Source organism: Dendrobium catenatum, unplaced genomic scaffold (genome assembly GCF_001605985.2).
Source record: "Dendrobium catenatum unplaced genomic scaffold, ASM160598v2 original_scaffold_268775, whole genome shotgun sequence".
Taxonomy (NCBI): domain Eukaryota; kingdom Viridiplantae; phylum Streptophyta; class Magnoliopsida; order Asparagales; family Orchidaceae; genus Dendrobium; species Dendrobium catenatum.
Genome location: NW_021587173.1, coordinates 54625 through 75410, shown reverse-complemented (window position 1 = coordinate 75410; position 20786 = coordinate 54625). Strand labels below are relative to the sequence as shown.

General features: G+C 33.9%; 1 protein-coding gene across 1 annotated transcript; it reads right to left on the bottom strand.

Moving 5' to 3' along the window:
- Nucleotides 1–10832: 10832 nt before the first annotated feature.
- LOC110093385 lies at nucleotides 10833–12374 on the bottom strand. Its single transcript, XM_020818257.2, has 3 exons — nucleotides 12185–12374; nucleotides 11707–11929; nucleotides 10833–11157 (listed from the first exon to the last, which is right to left on the bottom strand). The coding sequence occupies exons 1-3, from the start codon at nucleotides 12372–12374 to the stop codon at nucleotides 10833–10835; spliced, it is 738 nt and encodes a 245-aa protein (XP_020673916.2).
- Nucleotides 12375–20786: the final 8412 nt, after the last annotated feature.

Genomic DNA, 20786 nt, shown 5'->3' with positions numbered 1-20786 from the left:
AAGGGTGGTCATTTTCTATAAATAGGAGGGCTTTAGAAATTATTTTCATTCACTTCCAAATCCTTCTTAAATCCCTCTAAAGATAACCAATCTAGGAATGGCTAGTTATAGCAAGCATTCTAGAGTTTCTAACGGTTCATCATCCAATAGTGGTGATGATAACTTTCTATCTCGAGTTAATAAAGATTCTTTTTATAGGTTTATAGATGCAAGAATCATTCCTTCAAGACTTTTGATTCAAGATGATATCCACTTTTCTGTTATGCCTCCCATTGCCTCAACCCAGTTCTCTTTCATTTTGACTTTAATCTATGCTTATCATAGAGATACTTTTCACTATTTTTTAGTAAATATGAGGTTTAGTGAGGATGAGAGTTGGATAACATCATTTTTCAAGAAACAGTGGGTTGAAATATCTAAGGAAGATCTAGGAACCTTTATTTATTTAAGGACTCGTGGGACTAGAACACACACATTGACCTCCAAATCCGATTATGACTGGTCAGAGATAAAAAAAACTCCTAGAGGTGTAACTCAAGTTTGTCACATGGCTAGAGTTTACACCATGAATAAAAATGCCAGGATCATCCAGCAAATCTTAAGAACTTCAATCCTTCTTAAGGCTGGTGATCACATAAACAATACTCCTTTTTAGTCCACTATTATCTATTTGATCATGCCTGTATAACCAATTGATGAGGCCTAACTCATCTTAGATTATATTTGTAACCTTTCTAAAAGTGGGTTTCCTTCTCATAAGTGAAAGAAAAATATTGATCTAGGACACTTAGTGACCTACATTTTGAAAAAGAAGTACAGCATAATTCATCCTGATCCTCCCACTGAAATGCCAATATTCTTCACCGATGCCTCTTTTCTATCTCTTTTTGGGAGGAATGAGAGTTCAAGTGAGGATATTGAGGGAGAAGGGGGAGCACCTATACCTAAACAAGGATCTGATTAGAACTACTTTAAAGAGATGGTCTAGTGATTTGACCAGATGGAGAGTCATTTTGATCAACATTTTGATCAAATTCAAACTCTTCTAAACCAGCATGATGCATAGTACCAATAAGAAATGGGGTGGATCTGAGGTCAGTTTGACTTGATGAACACTAATATAAATATAATGCATAGCTATTTCTAAATCTTCAACTAGCCTCCTCCTCCGGATCAGGGTCATATAGAGTTTTAGATGTACTTCTTTAAGTTGCCTTTGCTAGTCCATTCCTTATAATGTGATAGTGATAATGATGTGATGATGTTAGTGTTCATTTCGTTCTATAGTACTTATTTTTTGTTTTGATTTGTGTTGATGTTGTGATGTTTTAGAACTTATGTTAATTAATATCAATGGCTTTCATGTATCCGATTTTTATTTGATATCAATAAAAATGTCATATTTTATTTAGTTATTTTTTTGTTCCTTGTTTGAAATGTGAGTTTGCCTATATGAAAATACTATTTTAATTTATCTAAAAAGTGTTATAAATTAACTTGCACTATAAAATTATTTTCATTATGCAATCTAATTTTTCAAAAAAAATTTAAGCTAACTTATAGCTCGATTAAGTTAAGGATATCAATCTCATGTTCTTTTTAGGCAAACATAATTTTAATATAATTATTATAATTTTGATGTCTTATTATTATTTATATTTTTTTAATATAATTATTTTTGTAATTAGAGAAATTCGATTTTTTTTATTATTGATTTTAGAAAGACCAAATAAAAAAAGGATATAATAAAAAGAAATGTACAGTCTATATAAAAAATTGAAAGAATGTGCAATGGTTCATAAAATAAAAAGAGGCACAAAATTAGCCCAAATAGAAAAAGATGCGCAAAGTGTGTCACAAATATTTGCAAAGATGCGCAATGTTGCCAATTGAATATGTTCTTTCCTCTATTATTTAACCTTTAATTCAAATCAATCTAATTTTCATTTATATTTTATATTGAAAATTGAAATTAGCTAATCTTCATTTCGTTACTTTTGCAATAATCCTCCATATCTAACTATTTAGAATGCTTCATGATCTATATATATATATATATATATCCTTTCTCTTCATGGAATCCCGATATTCACATGTTTTATTCTTTTAGAGGGAGCTAAGGAGAAATTTAGGGTATACATGTTAACTCAAATAATAATTATTTTGTCAACATAAAAAATGGGGAGATTATTGGCTAGTTATAACTTAATTTTTTTATTATTGATATTTTTGCAATATGTATATTTTTTATGATTTTAAGTATTATTATTTTAATTACAATTTCTCCTAACATGTTTTAGATGTATTATTTTATTATTTGACTACTAACATTTTAGGAAAATCATACTCCAAATTGTTGAAAACTTCAAATTAGATTAGATTAGGTCAATTATAAATGAAGTATGTATTTTTTATTTTATTGAGTCTGAGAGAGAGTGATTGTAATTGAGTAATTGTGTATATGCACCCTGGGGGAGTATTTAAAATTTATAATTTTTAAACATATCATACTGTATGAAGTCATTTCGTATAGGAAAAATTATTCAGTTATTTTCCCCTACGAGAAGTTAAATGACTGTATGTAGAAAAACTTTTCAAAGTACAGATCATATTGTACAAATTTCTCTTCGTACATATGGCATTTAGAGTATTAATTGGATAAGTCCCTTTTCATCCCAATGAATTAAAAGTTTTTTAGAACTGATCATACTATGTGATGTCATCTTTATACAATGTCGTTCAGAGTACGAATTGGACAGGTCCATTTTTGACCCGATGAATTCAAAGTTTTTTTGAACTGATCGAACTATACGATGTCATCTTCATACAGACGTCGTTCAGAGTACGAATTTGATGGGTCCCTTTTTGTCTCAATGAACTTGAAAATTTTCTTAAATGATCATACTGTAAGATATCCCACTCGTACAGACGATGACCAGAGTATGAAAATGTGTGGTACCTTTTTGTCCCGACGAAGATGAAAATTTTTAACTATTCAAACAGTACAAACTTGGTTCATACTAGATGATCATTATGTATGAAATCATTTCGTATAGATTCACAAGAGGTTCGTATGCAATTGTTTTTGAATTATTTATATGTATAAACATACGATTGTATTTGCTTGAAATGGAAATTTTCAATTTTCTGGAAGGTTTTGATGTCTTTCATATAAAAGGTCCTTAGAAATTAACATGAAAAAAATCTATTCTTCATGATTTTTTAAGGGCAAGTGAAAGAGTGATTGTGTGAGATTATTTGAGAGAGATTTCTTGCAAGTGGATTTTGAAGGGTTTATAAGGTTACTCAAAGGTAAGGATCTCTTTGTGTATTTGGTTACTACACTTCTTTTCTTCTTTCTAGTTGCTCATGAGAAGATCTTTGAATAAGATGCAGTAATTTGCTAACTCTTGGAGGATGTGAAAGGATGACGGTACTCTACCGACACTTGGAGGGTATGAAAGGATGATGGTTCTCTACCAACACTTAGAGGGTGTAAACAGATGACGGTTCTCTGCTAACACTTAGAGGGTGTAAACAGCTGATGGTTCTCTACTGCACTAAGGATTGGTGGAAGAGAGGATTTATAAAGGCTTCTCCACCTTTTTGTGGGAGCAATAGGAGAGTCACTTTGGTAATAGTACAATACTTGAAGAGGGAGTCTTCAGGGAGTGAATGTAGGTCGTGTTTGACAAAACCAATATAAATCTTTATATCTTTTTCTTTTTTGTATTTTTTTTTTGCAATTTGCTTATTGTGGTTAAAAAGTTTATTTTAATCTAAAAATCAAATTACTATAAAATCTAAAAAGGTTTTCTATTAAAAAATTCAAAAAAAAAATTAAATTACCAATTCACCGTTCCACCTCTTGGTTAGCCTTGGGATAATTTCTTAGGTTTAATAACCTATACTGAAACAACACATTGAGTATAATTTGAACATATGGACTCAATGGAAGAGGTCCAAAGCCAAGAAGAGATCATTTGGTTTGGAATGGTTATTTAAACCCTTTACTTTGGGAAACCATGGTTGACTTAGTTAACTAGGCCAAACCAAAGCATGGGTTTGGGTCTAATGTGATCCTAAAGATATTTATGATTAATTGGGATAGGTTTTTGATGTTGATATGGGAAAGCTGTGTTGAATTTTATGAAAATACCAAAATTCCCCTTAAATGGCATTTTAGTCATTGTGACCCCTGGTCAACGCTAGGTCAAATTCGGCCCAGAAAAGCACAAGTTACTGGTAAACAAGTCAAAATGAAAATTGTGTGCTTGGTCAAGTGTTTTGGGGAAGGTCCCATGATCAATTTCCACAAGGTGGCAAATCTAGTGGCATAGGATATAAATAAGTAAAGGTTTTATAGCCTTTATAAATCAATATAGTTTTTAGGGTTAGAGTCCTCCAAATGTGCTCAAATTTTGAGGGTCAGCACTAGAAACATATCATATCAATATGCAATTAATAGACTCTAAATTAGATGCCAATTTATTAGATTTCAAGGTGATAGAAAAATCACCCAGAAAGGGATTCGAGACTTGGGACCTTAACACTGAGGTTTCGTTTGCAATGTTAGATTTGGATTGGATTTAAGAGTTGAATGGTTGACCGTGGATCACCTATATCAATAAAAGTCAAATGGATGTTTAAAATTGATTTGATATGATGTAAAAGTTAATTGGAAATTGGATGAAGGCTGTACTTAAAATTAGATAGAAGGTTGGAGCTGGATTTGATTGGGATTAATTTAGGTCTTAACTGGGACCTATATGATTAAGAAGTGATATACTCAAGCTCATGAGTTTATATTTTTGATGATAACAAATATTATAGCTCAGACCCTTTTATCTACTTGTATTTTCAATATATATTTGTTTGTGTTTATACTAATATTTCAGGAATATCAGACACCATTTAGTGATGATTCAAGGCTCAAGATTGGGTAGAATAGATTAAGATGAAAAGATTTTGTTAATATTGATTGATGTATTTTTTATTTCTTGAGTCAAGCCCTGTAAGGGAGTATGCTAGCTTGGTGACCATGCACACACACACACTCAGGGCGAATGAGATTGACTCAAAACTAGAAGTTCAAATTTGAACTAATCGTATTATATGATTTATATCCTACTATATGATCAACTCATCTAACTAATTATACTGGAGAATTTAGATCATCCAAGATAATCAGTTTTGATCATAAAAAAATAGCTGCCAATCATAATTTAAGCAATATTTTGAATTTCATATTTTGTTCTAATCATCTAGATTGATGTATATCATATTGGATGATCTTTAAAAATTATACCTAAGTTAATCCTATGATTAAGGGACTAATTATGGTTAATTTATTTAATATAATCTTCCAATACGATTAGTTAAGATCATATTGGACAACTTGAGACGTACATGAGATGATACTTGATTATCCTAGATGAAATACAATAATTTTTCTTCTAGTCATCCTCAATGATCCCTAATATTGTATTGGATGATCTATACAAATTTGAACATATTGTACTGGACTATCTAGACATCATCAAGGATAATCATGTCAAATTTTATACATTGTACTGGATAATCCTACGATCATACAGGATTATATTCAGCATCAGAATTGAGTTTTTAGAGCTTTTTTAAAGCCCTCAATTTAAGCACATCATAGTGGATGATCCTGTAGTAATACAGGATGATCTATTCCTTTAGAATAAACTTTTTAAGGTTTTTGAAGCCCTCTATTTAAGCTTTCTCCAAAGATATTATAAGTGTCTTTAGCAGCCATTGTGTCTTTGTTCTTTTAGAGAAAACTTGAAGAGAGAACTTTAAAGGGAGAGAGAAAAGGTTGTAGTTTGTAAGGGAGAAGATCCTTGGAGGGAGTTTCAAGGGAGGGTGGAGGGGATTTCACACGGTTGCTCCGACAAGCTTGCACCTTAGTACCATTAGATTCAAGGTTTATCTTGAGGGAAGTTTTGCAAGATGAAGATCTATTTGGTGACAAAGGACCTAACTACTCAACCTCATTAGAGAAGGTGGAAGTTTTTGTAAGGGCTTCTTCACCTAGCTTTGGGGGCTAAAGGAGAGCACTAAAGGTTTAGTGCAATACTCGAAGGGTGCCTTCAGGTAGTGGACATAGATTAGGTTGGACTAAACCACTATATGGATGTAGGTTAGGTTGGACTGAATCAGGTATATTCTATCCTTTATTCTTTCCACATTTATTTTTCTTGCAATTAACTACATGGTTGAAAATGCTAATTTATCTTTTATTTATGAATTTAATTCATTTCCAATTCAAGTTATAAAAAGATTTTTCATCATCATTAAAGAATTTTTTTAAATACCAATTCACCCCCTCCCCCTCTTGGTTAGCCTTCAGACTAATTTTTTAGGGTTTAACACCCCTCATAAAAATTTTAAGAAATAAACATCATCCAATCATTAGGTTACCAAAAAGAGACTCAAGTGGGTCATAGTTACCTCATATATAAATGAGGTTAATAATTAGACCCCCAATATGTCTATTAGAATAATATTCTAGTGCACATATTAGCATTGACCGAATAGAAGGATTGAATTAGCAAATTTTAGTCTAAGAAAAGGGATAACCAAATCTTAGAGAATCAAAGTTAAGTGGGTACTAAGGCGGTGCCTTAAAGGGCATTATCCACCACTACTAGATGATTTTGTACTAGGTCAAAATATGCCAAATATAGAGGATCAAGTTGAATGGTTTTATAGTCTGGTCAAAATATGACCAACAAAGAGTATTGGATGATCATATAATAGGGCCAAAAAAAGCCCATCATAGAGTATCAAAGTTGAATGGCCTTGTGGTGGGGTTGAAACATGCCTAACACAGAGGACCAAGTTGCATGATCATATAATGGATTCAAAACATGTCCATTACAAAGGATCAGGTTGAATGATCTTATGGTGGGGTTAAACTATGCTTGAATGATCATATGATGGGGTTAAAATATGCCCATTATAGAGAATTGAGTTGAATGGTCTTGTGATGTGATCAAAACATGCCCAACATAGAGGACCGTGTTTAATGGTCTTTTGCTCGGGTCGAAACATACCCAATAAAGAGGACTGGGTTAAATGATCTTATGATTGGGTTAAAACATGCCCATTATAGAGGATCAGGTTGAATGGTCTTATTGTGTGGTCAAAACATGCCCAACATGGAGGATTGTGTTGAATGATCTTATGATGGGGTTAAAACATGCCCATTACAGAGGATCGAGTTGAATGGTCTTATGTTGGGGTCAAAACATCCCCAATATAGAGGATCGAATGATCATATGATGGGGTCAAAACATGCCCATCACACAGGATTAAAACTTAAGGGAAGGAAACACCTAACCTAAGAAGACTTGGTGATTACATGGTGGGTTCAAAATATGCCCACCAAAGAGGATCAAAACCTAAGGGAAGGCATCACCTAACCTATAGCGAGGAAGAGTGGAAATGATTGATTAATGATTTTGACCATTTCAAAAATACTTGGATAGTGAGAACATGATTGATTAGAATTAATGTAGAATGCCAAAAAATTATATTAAATGAAAATCTAAGCTACATTAAGCATAGTATTTCGTAAGGAAATACCAATTAATAGGTAATATTGGGTGATTTCCTATACAATCCACTAGATGATATGAACCCCCTTCATAGACTGTCCCTACAATGAGGGGTCCTTCCCAAGTTGGTTCAAACTTCCCACCAATCTTTCGGTGAGCTAAGATATGCCTTTGAAGAACCAATACCAAGTCTTATACTTCGAAGGTTCTAGGTCACACTAACTTATTGTGAGTTTGAACCATTCGGGCATTATACAACTCTAGACTTTTTTGAGCCTAGAGATGATACTCTTCAAGGCCTTTGAGTTCTTCTTGTCAGAGTTATACATTCCACTCAGTTGTGATTTAATTTTTTATTGCAACTCTGAGTGAAGGAATTTATATTTCTAAGGGGAGTACAGCCTCAGACTCATACACTAATGCAAACTGAGTGGATTGGGTCAGGGTTCTATAAGTTATCTGATTGGCCCATAAAGCTTCTGCCAACCTCTTATCCCATTGACATTTGTTATCATTAAGGATCTTTTTAATAATCTACATCAAAGTCTTGTTAAATGCCACGGCTAACCCATTAGCCTATGGATAAAAGATTGTTTAGTATCTCTAATCAATGTTATGGCATCTTACAAAACTATTATTTTTTATAGACTAGAATGTATAATCGTTATATGATAGAATTATATGGGGTAGGATGAATAGATATATACAATATGAACATAAAAGAACTGCAAAATATTATGAGATGTTATATTGTGTAGGGGATTTGTTTTCACAATTTTGAGAATTAGTAAATTGCAGCTAATATGAAACTGTGACCCTTTGAAAGAGGGTCAATCGGCCCGATAACATTCATGCCCCAACTTTCGAAGGGCCACAAAGCTATCATGGGATGCAGTATATTAGGTGGATATAGTAAAACCACACCATGGACTTGGCCTTGATGATAACATTTTGCAACATTTATGTAATCATCAATCATAGTAGGCCAGTAGTATCCAAGCCTTTTGACTCTCAACTTCATTTTTTGACCCAACTGATGAGCAGCACATAGTCTAGAATGTACCTCATTAACAATCTTTAAGGCTTATCATTTGTCTACACAATATAGCCACATCTAATTAGACTATCATTGGTACAATGTACTATTGACTAATACATATGATAAGGTATATTTCTTGATCTAGTTGGCGAGAGATTTATCCATAGGAAGTTTACCCTCTTGAGGATAGTTTATTAACGGTAGTCCTTAATCATTTTTTTCATCAATTACTGAAGAGATAGAATGGATCTAGGAAGTTTACTTATCAATTTTCTCCAAATCTATAGGAGATAGGATCTGACGACCTTGGATCTCTATAGGAATGGATTCTTCATCTAGGGATACAAATTTCATTGCTATCTTTTCTAAGGTATCCACCGTAGAGTTACTTTCACAAGGAACCCTATACAAAGTTATGACCAAAATTTGCTTAAGCAGGTGACTCGTGTAATGGTTATATTTGAGGAGCTTAGGATTCAAAACCTTATAGGTTCCTGCAACCTGGTTGATTACTAGTTCAGTATCACCAAAGATTTTAATCTCTTTAATCTCTATCAAAATTATAACTTTCAGGCTAGTTATCAGAGCCTCATACTCAACCTCATTATTCATGCAAGGATCTGATAAATGGTCAAAAAAATGCATCATTCCCTTCTCTTATGTTATGAAAAATAGGCTAATTCTGGCTTTTTTAGGGATCATAAATATTATGGTTTTACCATGTTAAGAAAATCTCACACCATCAAAATATGATTCGTAGATAGTTTCATCAGATTCACTTAAACTCATGTTTTGTTCATTGGGAAAATTATTATTTAAAGGAGAATCTACCAACAGCAGGTGTGCTATATGGAAGACAACAACAACCTTTCCTTTCATAGAATATAAGGGAATAAATGTGATTTCAAATTTAAGAAATATCATAGATTACCAAGGCAGACATCTTGACAACATAGGTCAGCTTATAAGATATTACAATAGGTTTACTCTTGAAATCAATCTGACTATAATAGAAAGCATGTAGTGTCTAAATTTTCGGGATGAAATAATTAAAGCAAGATAATGCTTCTCGACCAAAGGATACATGATTTCCATAGGAAGAAGTGTTTTTTTTTTTTGAAGAAAACATTAAATGCATTAAGAATAGAACAAAGTAACTACAAGGTTGATTCCTCCTTCAAAGTTTTAACAAAAGAAAGAGGAATCTTATTACAGTTTAAATCTTCCCAAACAAAGTTACTAACCTTAGCAAGATTAGCACAAACATCCGCTAACTTATTGCAAACTCTCGTAACCCAATTAAAGATGATGTGATTGAATTCCTTTAAGAATTCTAGCTCCTCCAATTCTTTGAAGTCAAGAAGCCAAGCTTTATGAATGACCTTGATCACATTAACATTGTCACCTTCAATACAAATTCCTTTGTATTTGAACATCCAATCTTTGATTACTTACTTGAGATATTTGATAGCTATCATTTCCAGTTGTGAAATGTCCCAATGGATACAAGATTTGCCAAAGGACATTAAGAATCTCCCTTTACAGTCACGGATGACACCCCCAATACCGACAAATTGGATGAGTCAAGAGAAGCATCTATATTAATTTTTAACCATTCGGGTGGTGGGGGATACCAAGATTTCAACAGTCTAAACGACTGATTAGCATCCCTTGATTCCGATTTTGAGTTAAAAATCAACTTAGAAAATGATGAAGAGCTAACTGCATTTGTAGCTATATAGGTAGCACCTTGTATCACATTGTCATGAACAAGAGTGTTCCTAGCTTTACAAGAGAGATATAAGACATTACAAAATAAATTGGCAATCATACCATTGTGATTTGTCATAGTTTCAATCCAAGTATAGAATTCTTCCATGCTGTTAAAATCTGGAATATGAAATCCCCATTTGCTTAGTTGCTTGGTTACCTCTTTCATTTTTCTGCATTTACAAACAATATGCTCCACATCCTCTATATATGCCAAGCATCTTGGGCATAAAACATTTTCTTGCAATCTTCTATGAGATAGAAATTGGAAAGTAGGAATAGCATTTTTAAACATCCTCCAGCAAAATATTTATATCCGTGGATTTAATCTTGCATTTTTTAACCACTTCGAAAAACTGCATTCTGCAATTCCTTGTTTAATGGCTTCTATGATTAAACCTGAGATGGTTTTTCCAGAGAATTTTATTAATCAACTCCTACTCATCTTCCATAAGATTTGCATTGATAGTAATTTGTAGAATCAAGTCCACCAAATCAGCTCCAAAGAACTTCTTCAATTCTGCTATATTCCAATTTCCTCCTTGTATAAATTTATCCAGCATAACATTGTCCTCATTATGGGGGATAACAAATGTAAGACATTTCTTAATACTCCTATCTAAGATCCAATTATCTTCCATAGTGTTAATAGATTTGCCATTAATAACATTCCATCTTAAGATAGGATTGAGAGCTTTTCCACCATCTTTGATAATTTTCCAAGAAGTAGAGGTTCTTTTTTTACCGTTTCCAATATCAATCCTGTTGCCATATTTGGAAGCAAATACTTTGTGCAAGAGAGAACCTTTATTGTTTATAAATCTCCAAGCTAGTCTTCCTCTCAGAGCGGACACCATAGAAGATGAAGATCTCAATCCACGTCCTCCTTTATTAGCTGGAATGCAAAGATCCTTCCAACTTACATAATGAATACCTTTACCTCCATTAGATTTATTCCAGAGAATTTTTTTGCAAATTTTATCTATTTCCTTCAAGATCCGAGAGGGCACCAGCATGTGTGTGCTGTAGTAATTTGGAAGAGCCAAGATCACCGATTAGATTAGGACAATTTTGCCAGCTAAAGAAAGAGATTTACTTCCCCACATGTTTAGCCTTTTAAAAGACTTTTCAATGATGAATTGGAAATCATTTGAAGCTAGTCTCTTTAAAGACATCTTTATTCCAAGATATGTAATTTGCTTCAGCTCCTTAAATCCCATTATACATTGGATGGATTTCCTTTTTCTTCTATCCACTATCTTCCTAAAAATTATAGCAGATTTTCCTTTGTTAATGCATTGTCCAGTCCACCTGCTGAAATTATCCAGAATTTCTTTAATCTCTTTAGCCTCTTTCCTATTAGCTTCTGAGTAGATCAACACATCATCAGCATAAAGTAAATGAGAAATCAGAGGACCTTTTGGGTAGATTTTAATGCCAACAGAAGATAAAGAAAGTGCATTGGAGAGAAGTTGAGAGCAAAGAATGAAGAGAATTGGAGAGAGTGGACAACCTTGTCGGAAGCCACTTCCAGCTTCAATCCATTCAGATAGTGAACCATTAATAATCAAAGAGAATCTTGGTTCAATCACACATTCCAAAAAGAGTTTAGATATCATAGGAGGGAATTCAAAGTATTTTAAAGCAGCTTAAAGAGTTATCCAGCTCATTGAATCATATGCTTGCTCCATATCAACTTGATAGGAAACAAGACCTTTAGAGGATTTTGAATACTTGAATTTGTGGAAGACTTCTTGAGTGAAAAGAACATGATCCGATATATATCTACCCTTAATAAATGCTGCCTGCTCCTCAGAGATGAGTTTAGGAACAACTGGAATGAGTCTGTTCAGAATCAGCTTAGCCACAACCTTGTACACTGAGTTGCATAGGCTAATGGGTCTGAAGTTGGTTGGCAGCACCGGATTAGACACTTTAGGGATGAGCACAACTAAAGTTTCTTTCCAATTTCTATCCATCTCTCCATTAAAAAGAAAGGAGTTAATTGCATTCACAAAATCTATCTTGATAATAATCCAATAAGCTTTGATGAAAGAATAGGTAATACTATCACTTCCTGGAGCTACATTAGCTCCTAATTTCTTTAGAACAACTTCAATTTCTGTTATAGAAAATTCCCTAGTAATCCAAGATTTCTCTTTATCATTCAAAACATCATTTGGATGTGGCCACCCTTCCAAAGACGAGTTCCTCTGTCTCCATTTATTTCTAAAAAAACTGATTAGAACTTCCTCAATTTGATTTGGTTCTTCAATAACCACTCCATTATCATTTTTAATTTTCACAATTTAATTTAACTCCTAGCACTAGCAAATGCATGATAAAACTTTGAGTTAGTATCACCCTCCTTCATCCATTTTGCTTTGGCTCTTTCCTTCCACCAAGAGTCTAATCTAGCCATTGTTGAGTTGAGCTCACAGATTTTAGTTTTTAATGTCCAACATTCTTCCTTACTAAGCCAACTGTTGTTAGATTCTTTGTTTTGAAGATCCATTATTTGCTCCAACAAATTCTCTTTAAGAAGATTCAAGTTTTTAAGCTTGGCTTTACTCCAAAAGAAGAGAGCCTTCAAAACTCTTTTGAATTTATAATTCAAAATCTGAGCATTTGAACCCGAACAAGACTTTTTTCCATTCATTCTTAACCACCGATAAAGCAGCAGGGTAGGAAGTCCAAACATCTTCAAATTTTAAACATTTGGATTTTGATGATTTATGCTCAAGAAAATTAAGAACAATCGGACTATGATCCGATGCAATCCTTGTAAGATGCCTAACAATCAAATGTTTAGAAGAACTTAAAGCTAAAGAGTTAAGGAAATATCTATCTAATCTCTCCAGGATTCTAGCTCCTCCTTCCTTGTTGTTGCACCATGTGAACCTTGGCCCAATAAATCTTACCTCATGGTAATCATTGTTAGTAATAAATGCCTCCATCTCCTTTGGCCCTTTAGAAAAATAAAACTTCCTTCCCCCTCTTTTGTCTTCAATTGAATTGAGGCAATTGAAATCTCCCCCTATCACCATGGGTGTTTCCTCATTAGAATGAACTTCCAACTTGTTCCATAATTCCCTTCTTTTATACAAATATTTGTTGCCATAGATAGCAGCCACTCTCCTTTACCATTGTTGAAAATTGAGAGATCCCCAATAATACATTGGGAAGACAAATCCCGCACAGCAAAATCAGCCAGGGCTATATTCCAGAGAACAATAATCCCACCAGATAAACCAATCGAAGGTACCATCACATAATTCCAACCATCTCCAATAGTCTTCTTGACTTCTTCCATATCAAAATTAGATATCTTTGTCTCTAATAATCCCACAAAAATTACATTGTGTAATTTAATAAACTCTTTAAGGAATAGAGAAGCACACCTTTTTCTAGCTCCTTTACAGTTCCAAAAGGCTAGAGAATACATTAATGTATTGTTGGGGAAGACCTCCCCATTGTGGTTTTTAGATCCAGCTCCATCCTTCTGCTCCTTGAATTGGTGCTAATCAAACCAAGGTTTTTCAGTTGTTTTGATTTTTTTTTTAACCAAGCTGAAATCCTTTTCTGTATTGTACATGATCTGACCTGGAATATCAGAAAATACTGAAGAGGTTACATCAGCTTTCAATGCCACATCAATTTTTTCCTGGATTATTTCCCCTTCTTCTGCCTGATTATCAAGAGCATTAAAGATATTTTCTGCTGTGTGAATGGAGAATATCTCTCTAGATTCTGATTTACTTTCTGGATGGGCAGCAACTTGAATTTCCTGAACTGTTATAACTTCACTTGCTTCCTTCCCATGCCAAGAATTTTGTGGATCCTGATTACATACAACTTCAATATTCTTATGCAAATAAGGATTTGAAACATCTGCTATTCCTTCATCAGTCTTCGAATTTTTCAATTTCAATTGGACTTTGTTGGAGGGCTGATGATAGATTTTCTGATTTCTGCTATAACCTCTCTTCTTCCCTCGTTTGACAATTAACCAAGGGCCACATCCAGAGTCTTCGTTATTTCTTCCATTTGAATCTTGCAAAGGATTTGCACTTTTCAATATTGTATTTTCTGAGATATTCCTCTTCTCTTGACTAGTGGGAACCTCAACTGAATTTTTGCATTGTTCCTTGTTATGGCCAATAAGACCACAACTGAAACAAAAACTAGGAACCCTTTCATACTCTATCTTTTGATAGAATCTCCCATAACAGCCTTCACCCCATACTCCTAGTAGAAGCTTAGCATCCAAATTTATTCTTACACAAACCCTTCCAAATTCTCTCCGTCCCCATTGGAACATGTTTCCATCAATTAGATATGGTTTTCCAACCATTGAAGCAATTCTACATATGTTTATGTTGTCCCAGCAATGAAGTGGAAGGTTTGGAAGACGGATCCAAATTGGTGCTGTGAGCCCCTTCAGTGAAGTAGGAGAGAAATTTTGTGACCACTTGTCCATCCCAATTATTTTTCCATTTACAAAATATGGCCCATTCGACATTAAAGCTTCCATTTGATCAGATTCAGGAAAGGAACATAAAATCCACCCCATGCCTAGCATAGTAAGGTGGAATTTTCCAAATGGTGCCCATTGCCTCCTAAGCTCAGAACTGATGACCCAAACAGGAGGTTCACCACAAAATACTTTATCAACTAGTGAGTTGATAAGTTTGTTAGCATTTTCTTTCTCATTCAGATCATGGAGTTTAACAGTCTTACCATCATCAGACAAATAGCTGCCTAAATCCAAGTCAGACACTTGGATATTTTCTTTCCTTCTCCAAGCATTTGTTTGTTTTTCCACATTAGCTCTAGCTGATTAACAACATCATCTCCACAATCTCCTTTTTCGGCTTGATCAACATTCCTGACCTTCAGCAGATCAGAAAACAAGATTTTCGGTTGTTCTACAGATTTCAGGTGGTTATCCATGTAATCGGTCTTCTCCTTCATATTCAATGAAGTATTTTCTTTAACAGATTCAGAAACATCTTTAGTGATTATAGACAAAGAGTCTCTATTAGTACCTTCAGACCTTATCAATTCTGGTGTAATTTTCTCAATTGGTGGCAAAACTTAACTCGATGCCTCAAATCCACCCTCCGGAGCCAATGCCTTCTTGTTAAATAAAACTTTCTCAATCCTTTCCTCTACCATTAATTCCTTCCCTTTACCAATAACATATGAAATTTTTCTTTCCACAAAGCCTCCTTCTTTAATAATAATACCTTTAGCACTTCTATGTTTGAGCCCGAGGTTGTCATCTCCAAACGCTGGAGGCGAAAGGAGAAGAAGAGAAGAAGCTGTAGATGGCTTTTTAATGTTACGATGATCCTATGGCTTGCCGCCAGTCATCAGATGACGGCGAACATCCTCCGCCATCAGGATTCCACATTTCCCGCGAAGTTGAAATTTGAAATCCAAACATAATGCAAATCGTTTCCTCAGAGTTTCTCTCTCTAGTTTCTCTCTATTTCTTTCTTTGTTGGCTGGGCTTATTGATTCATAGGAAGAAGTGTTTAGCTAAGGTAATAGAGAGCATTTTCTTTCCCCTCATCATTGACATGAGCTAATATGGGACCTAAAGACTCATTTTCAGTGTAGAGGATCAAATGTTTTCTTGAAATAGGGGCTACCAAAACTGCAGATTAGAAAGGTATTCTTTGATTCTTGTAAAAACACTTCGACATTTCTCATCTCAAATGAACTTGATATCCTTATAAGCTAGGATATATAAGATTTGACTTCTTCTAGAAAGATTATATACGAACCTCCTTATATATGCTAGCCTACCTTGGAGAGAACTTAATTGGGTAAGGCTCTTAGGGGGTGGCATATTTTAATGGATTTAATTTTAGAAAGATTAATTTCAATTCTACGATACCTTACTACGAATCCTATGAATTTCCCTGAAGTGATGCTAGAGGAACACTTCAAAGGATTTATTTTGTGGCCGTAATGATGTAACCGATCGAAAATGACTCTTAAGTCACATAGGTGAGCCTCTTTAACTTTTCTCTTGACAACCAAATCATCAATATATCACTTAACTTGATTGTTGATTAAGTCGACAAAGATATGAGTTATGGCCCACTGGTAGGTTGCACCAGCATTTTTAAGGTCAAAGGGCATCACCTTATAACAGAAGATTCCTATAGGAGTTCTGAATAAAATATTTCTCTTACCTTTTAGGGTCATAATGATTTGATTATAACCAAACGAGCCATCCATAAAAGAGAAAATAATAGGAGAAGATGCAATATCCACCATAAGCTCGGGTATGGGTAGAAAAAATTCAACTTTGGGATACGCCTTATCTAGATCCCTATAGTCAACATAAATGAAGATTTGATTATTCTTCATTCTAACTTGTATGATGCTAGCTTCTCAAGAGTGGTATTGTTCCTCTAAAATGAGTCTAGCCTTGACCAATTTCTTGATCTCATAAATGACTTATTGCTCTATATCTAAATGCATGCGTTGAGGAGATTGTTTAAAAGGAATGACATTGCGTCAAATTCTGAGTTTATAAACTACTACATAAGTGAATATGCCTGACATTTTGTCTTATATCCAGGAAAAGTAATCCCTAAACTCAGAAAGGAGTTAAATTATCCTAAGACTCATCCTCAATCAATAAGGTACTTATGAAGGTGGGTCAAGGGTCATCATTGGTTCCTAAGTTAACTTTTATTAACTCATTGACAGGAAATTTAATCTCTTCCTTAAATTCAGGGGGTGCATCCTAAACTTGAAGTTCATTAGGATCATTTAAAGTCTCCAAATAGAGTTTGTCTAGGGGGTTAATGACTTTAATTGGGACATTTTGAGATTCAAGATGGTAAGTTAGCATTAAGTAATATTTATCTTCATCAAACAAACTAACAATACTAAAGATGATACCACTTTTGAATTTTTTTTTCTTGATTTTTGTTTGCCAAATGTTTTCGTAGTATCTAGCTTGACCCTTAATCAATCTATATGACACAGAACCTTTGGAAAAAAGATATTTTTGCACATATAGGAAAGTAGTCATAAGGTGATTCCATTAATTCATTCTAATTTACCAGCTCAAGGGTTACCTTACTTTTATCCCTTGTGAAGGTGGAGCCAAGAAAAAATTTTTGGTCTTTCCTTGATTCATTATCAATATTGGGAGAATCTTTAATATCTAACCTTGCAACCCTCACAAATAATGGGGTTAAGGTTAAGGCATCGATTCTCTTACTAAGCTTTCCATACATTATTAATTAAGGTTCAACGCTCTTAAACTTTGAAGCAACAACCTCTGGGTCACTATCATGGTCTAAAGTGAGAACAAATTTTGGAGGAGAATTTACATTCTATTAATCAAAAGAAATTGCAACATGTAATTTTTTTGGTTCTTCATCGGAACTATACCTCGGATCAATGTACATAGGGGTTATTCTTCTTTGAAGCACGACCTCGACCCGGTTACCTTTGGGCCATCATCCCACCTATTACAGGTAACATGTTTGGAAGCCTAAGGACCAGAATGGTGATATCATCTTTGATGTTATATTCTTCTATTTTTTTATATTTTTTTCTTTTCCTTCTTTTGATCCTTATTTGCTCTCTTATTTTCTCCTCAATATTGATATCAACTTTAGAATGGGAAGAGGACCCTTTTGATATTAAATATATGGTTTCATCATAAATCCCAATCTCTTGAATCGAGAATGGTTGTAAATCACCCTTAATCATGAGTTTAATGTCATCTCATTGGTACCTGATGCATTGATGTAGGGTAGATGGAACCATCCTATATTCATAAATCCACGGACTACTTAAGAGTGCATTAAAGGATATGGTCTCGAATAAATTATATCCCAATCTCTTTATATTCAACATATTGATCAATACACCTGCTACAATAAAGACTCTTGATAACTTAAAATTCTCTACAATTAAGCTAATGTAAAGAGGGAGATTTTGGTCAGTAGTACCAAGAAGTAGATCTTCAACCTAAAGATTACTCATGGGATTTCCTTGAAGTATAGGGCTTCATCTTTTGAGGTCTAAGCTAATTGAGTTAAGAAAATCTTCGGATTGAGAAGTGCTTTGATTAAGAACTCCCTCATTTCCTTTGACAGGATGAGGGCATCATAGATGCTCAACTTAGCAAGTAACTACCTAAGTTAAGCCAAAATGTTATAATCAACCTTGGGAACATCAAACCCAGGACCTAGTGGAGTAGAAGAAGGATTGGCTTATTGAGGAGGATTAAGAATCAGATTATTAGAGATAATATGCATACCATTAACTTGGGGATCAAGCCTAAGGGGCAATACTTTTCCATCATGAAGTTGCACCTACTCAATATCCTCAGGAGGGAAAAGTATAGCTGAGTCTACATTCTCTGTAGGTGCAAGATCATCATTTTCTAAGTGGGAGTAGAATCTAAATTTTTTTTCATAATAATAGTCCCCTAATAATTGATTTGGGTAAAATCACTATCTAATAACACCTCATATTTGACTTCCCCTTGAGGGGTCAAATCAGGAATGTCAAGTTTTTGAATTCTGGAGTGATCTCAATTGAATTTTCTTTCAAAGAAGAGTCATTTCGTAAATCATTTTAATGGTTAATCTTAAAAATTGTTTTAGAAGGATGCTTTTTATTAAATTAATGACCCTTTGCCTTTAATGAGGCAAAGTAAAAGTCAAATAATAGGAGTGGGGAAAGAGTTTTACACCACCATCTTCCACTCAAATATATCTCTTATCAACATACTTCCTCTCTACAAAAACATCATTCTTTTATTTTTCTTTTTATACAGTAGTTCCTATTACTATTGGAGAGGGAAGCAGCTCAACATCCTCTTAAGAAGCATCCATGTCAACATCCTAAATCAAGTTTTGGGCTCTCATTGGCAGCTATTGAGAAAGATGAAAATGCTTGATAATAAACTTTTAACTGTCTTGGATAAAGCGATATACCAACCATCTTCTATTGATATAGAAATGTTAAAAAGATTGCCTAAAATGGTTTTAACCGATCCTTATTCCGATTCTACTAAATACTCTTTAGGTATGATGATGTTACCTTACTTGAAGCTCTTCTCTATCGAGTCCTTGAAAATAATGCAATCTACAGTCAAATAATAGAGCATGTTGTGGTAATAATATACTTAGGATCATATTTCTTATATGCATAATCTAGCCTTTTAGCTTTAGGTAACTAAAAATCTGGCTTTTTCAAAAGGCTCATAAAGATCTTCCTTATCGACTCTCTTTTAAATGGGTATGGTATGACTTGTTGCAACTTAGTTTTCATAACTATATTTTTATATCATGTGTGTTTTTGATGATTCCAAAATCATATTGAATTAATTATTATTTCTCTTAACATATATTGGAAATATTATTTTTGTTCTTTGTGTGTACTAATTATTCAGGAAAATCAAATACCAAACTGCTAAAGAATTCAAGGTAGAACATATTAGGGTTTATTGTAATCGAAGTTTAAACTTTTTATATTTTTCTTGAGTATGAGATAGTGTGATTGTAATTGGGTAACCATACACAAACACACTGGGGGAGTGTAAAAAAAATAATATTTTTAAAACTAATCATACTGTATGATTATGGATTATACGGGATGATTTAACATGAGTGCTCCTCTAGAATGAAGTTGAATGAATCATGCCAGGAAAAATTTTCTAAGTCCTGTTTGTAATATACAAAGTTACAATCATACAAAACTAGGTTCCCATTAGAGAGAGAAAGTGCTTTTTTCAAACGTCCACATTCCCAATATTTTCTCCATTGATTCAGCAGGGTTGTAGGATATGGTGGCAGACGGCCACTGGCCATTACTTCCTTCGAATGTGAAAGCAACATCTGTATGTGGAATGGTTATGCTGAATAAGAATGAGCAAGGACATCTGGTGACAGGAGTTGATCGCAAAGATGATGATATCCACAGGCGAAGATTTAAAGGTGAAGTAGTCATTACTGAAATGTTGGTTTTCAAACTGAGAAGGTTAAACATGTTGAAGGTAAGGGTAAAGATGGTTCTTTGAATGTTGATTGTAAGACTCCACATGTTTTGAAATCGACTGGTTTTTCTCCCCCTAAATCATTTGATCCTGAGGCTTGTTCGTCGGGTATGAAACTTTTTATTAGTAGATTTGGGAATTTAAATGCAATCATTGTTATTGACAGTGCGATAAATACCAATTCCTTGAGTTTGGTTAACAAAATATTCATAACAAAGATAAGCCATCCGTGGTTCCTTTGGAGAAGGCTATTGTGAGTAGTGAGGCAATGGAGTTCTAGTGAATGAGAATTTTGCCTTAGAATAGTGATGAAGTTAGCAGGATGGTTAATCCTTAGAATAAAAAACCA

Excerpts from the sequence above, each read along its gene's own strand:
- LOC110093385 (XM_020818257.2), bottom strand. The coding sequence starts at position 12,374 with ATGGATAGAAATTGGAAAGAAACTTTAGTTGTGCTCATCCCTAAAGTG. Across the intron at positions 11,930-12,184 it reads GCAGGCAGCATTTATTAAGG|CTGGAAGTGGCTTCCGACAA; the intron begins GTAGATATATAT and ends AATGGATTGAAG. Across the intron at positions 11,158-11,706 it reads ATTCTGGATAATTTCAGCAG|GATTGATATTGGAAACGGTA; the intron begins GTGGACTGGACA and ends ATATGGCAACAG.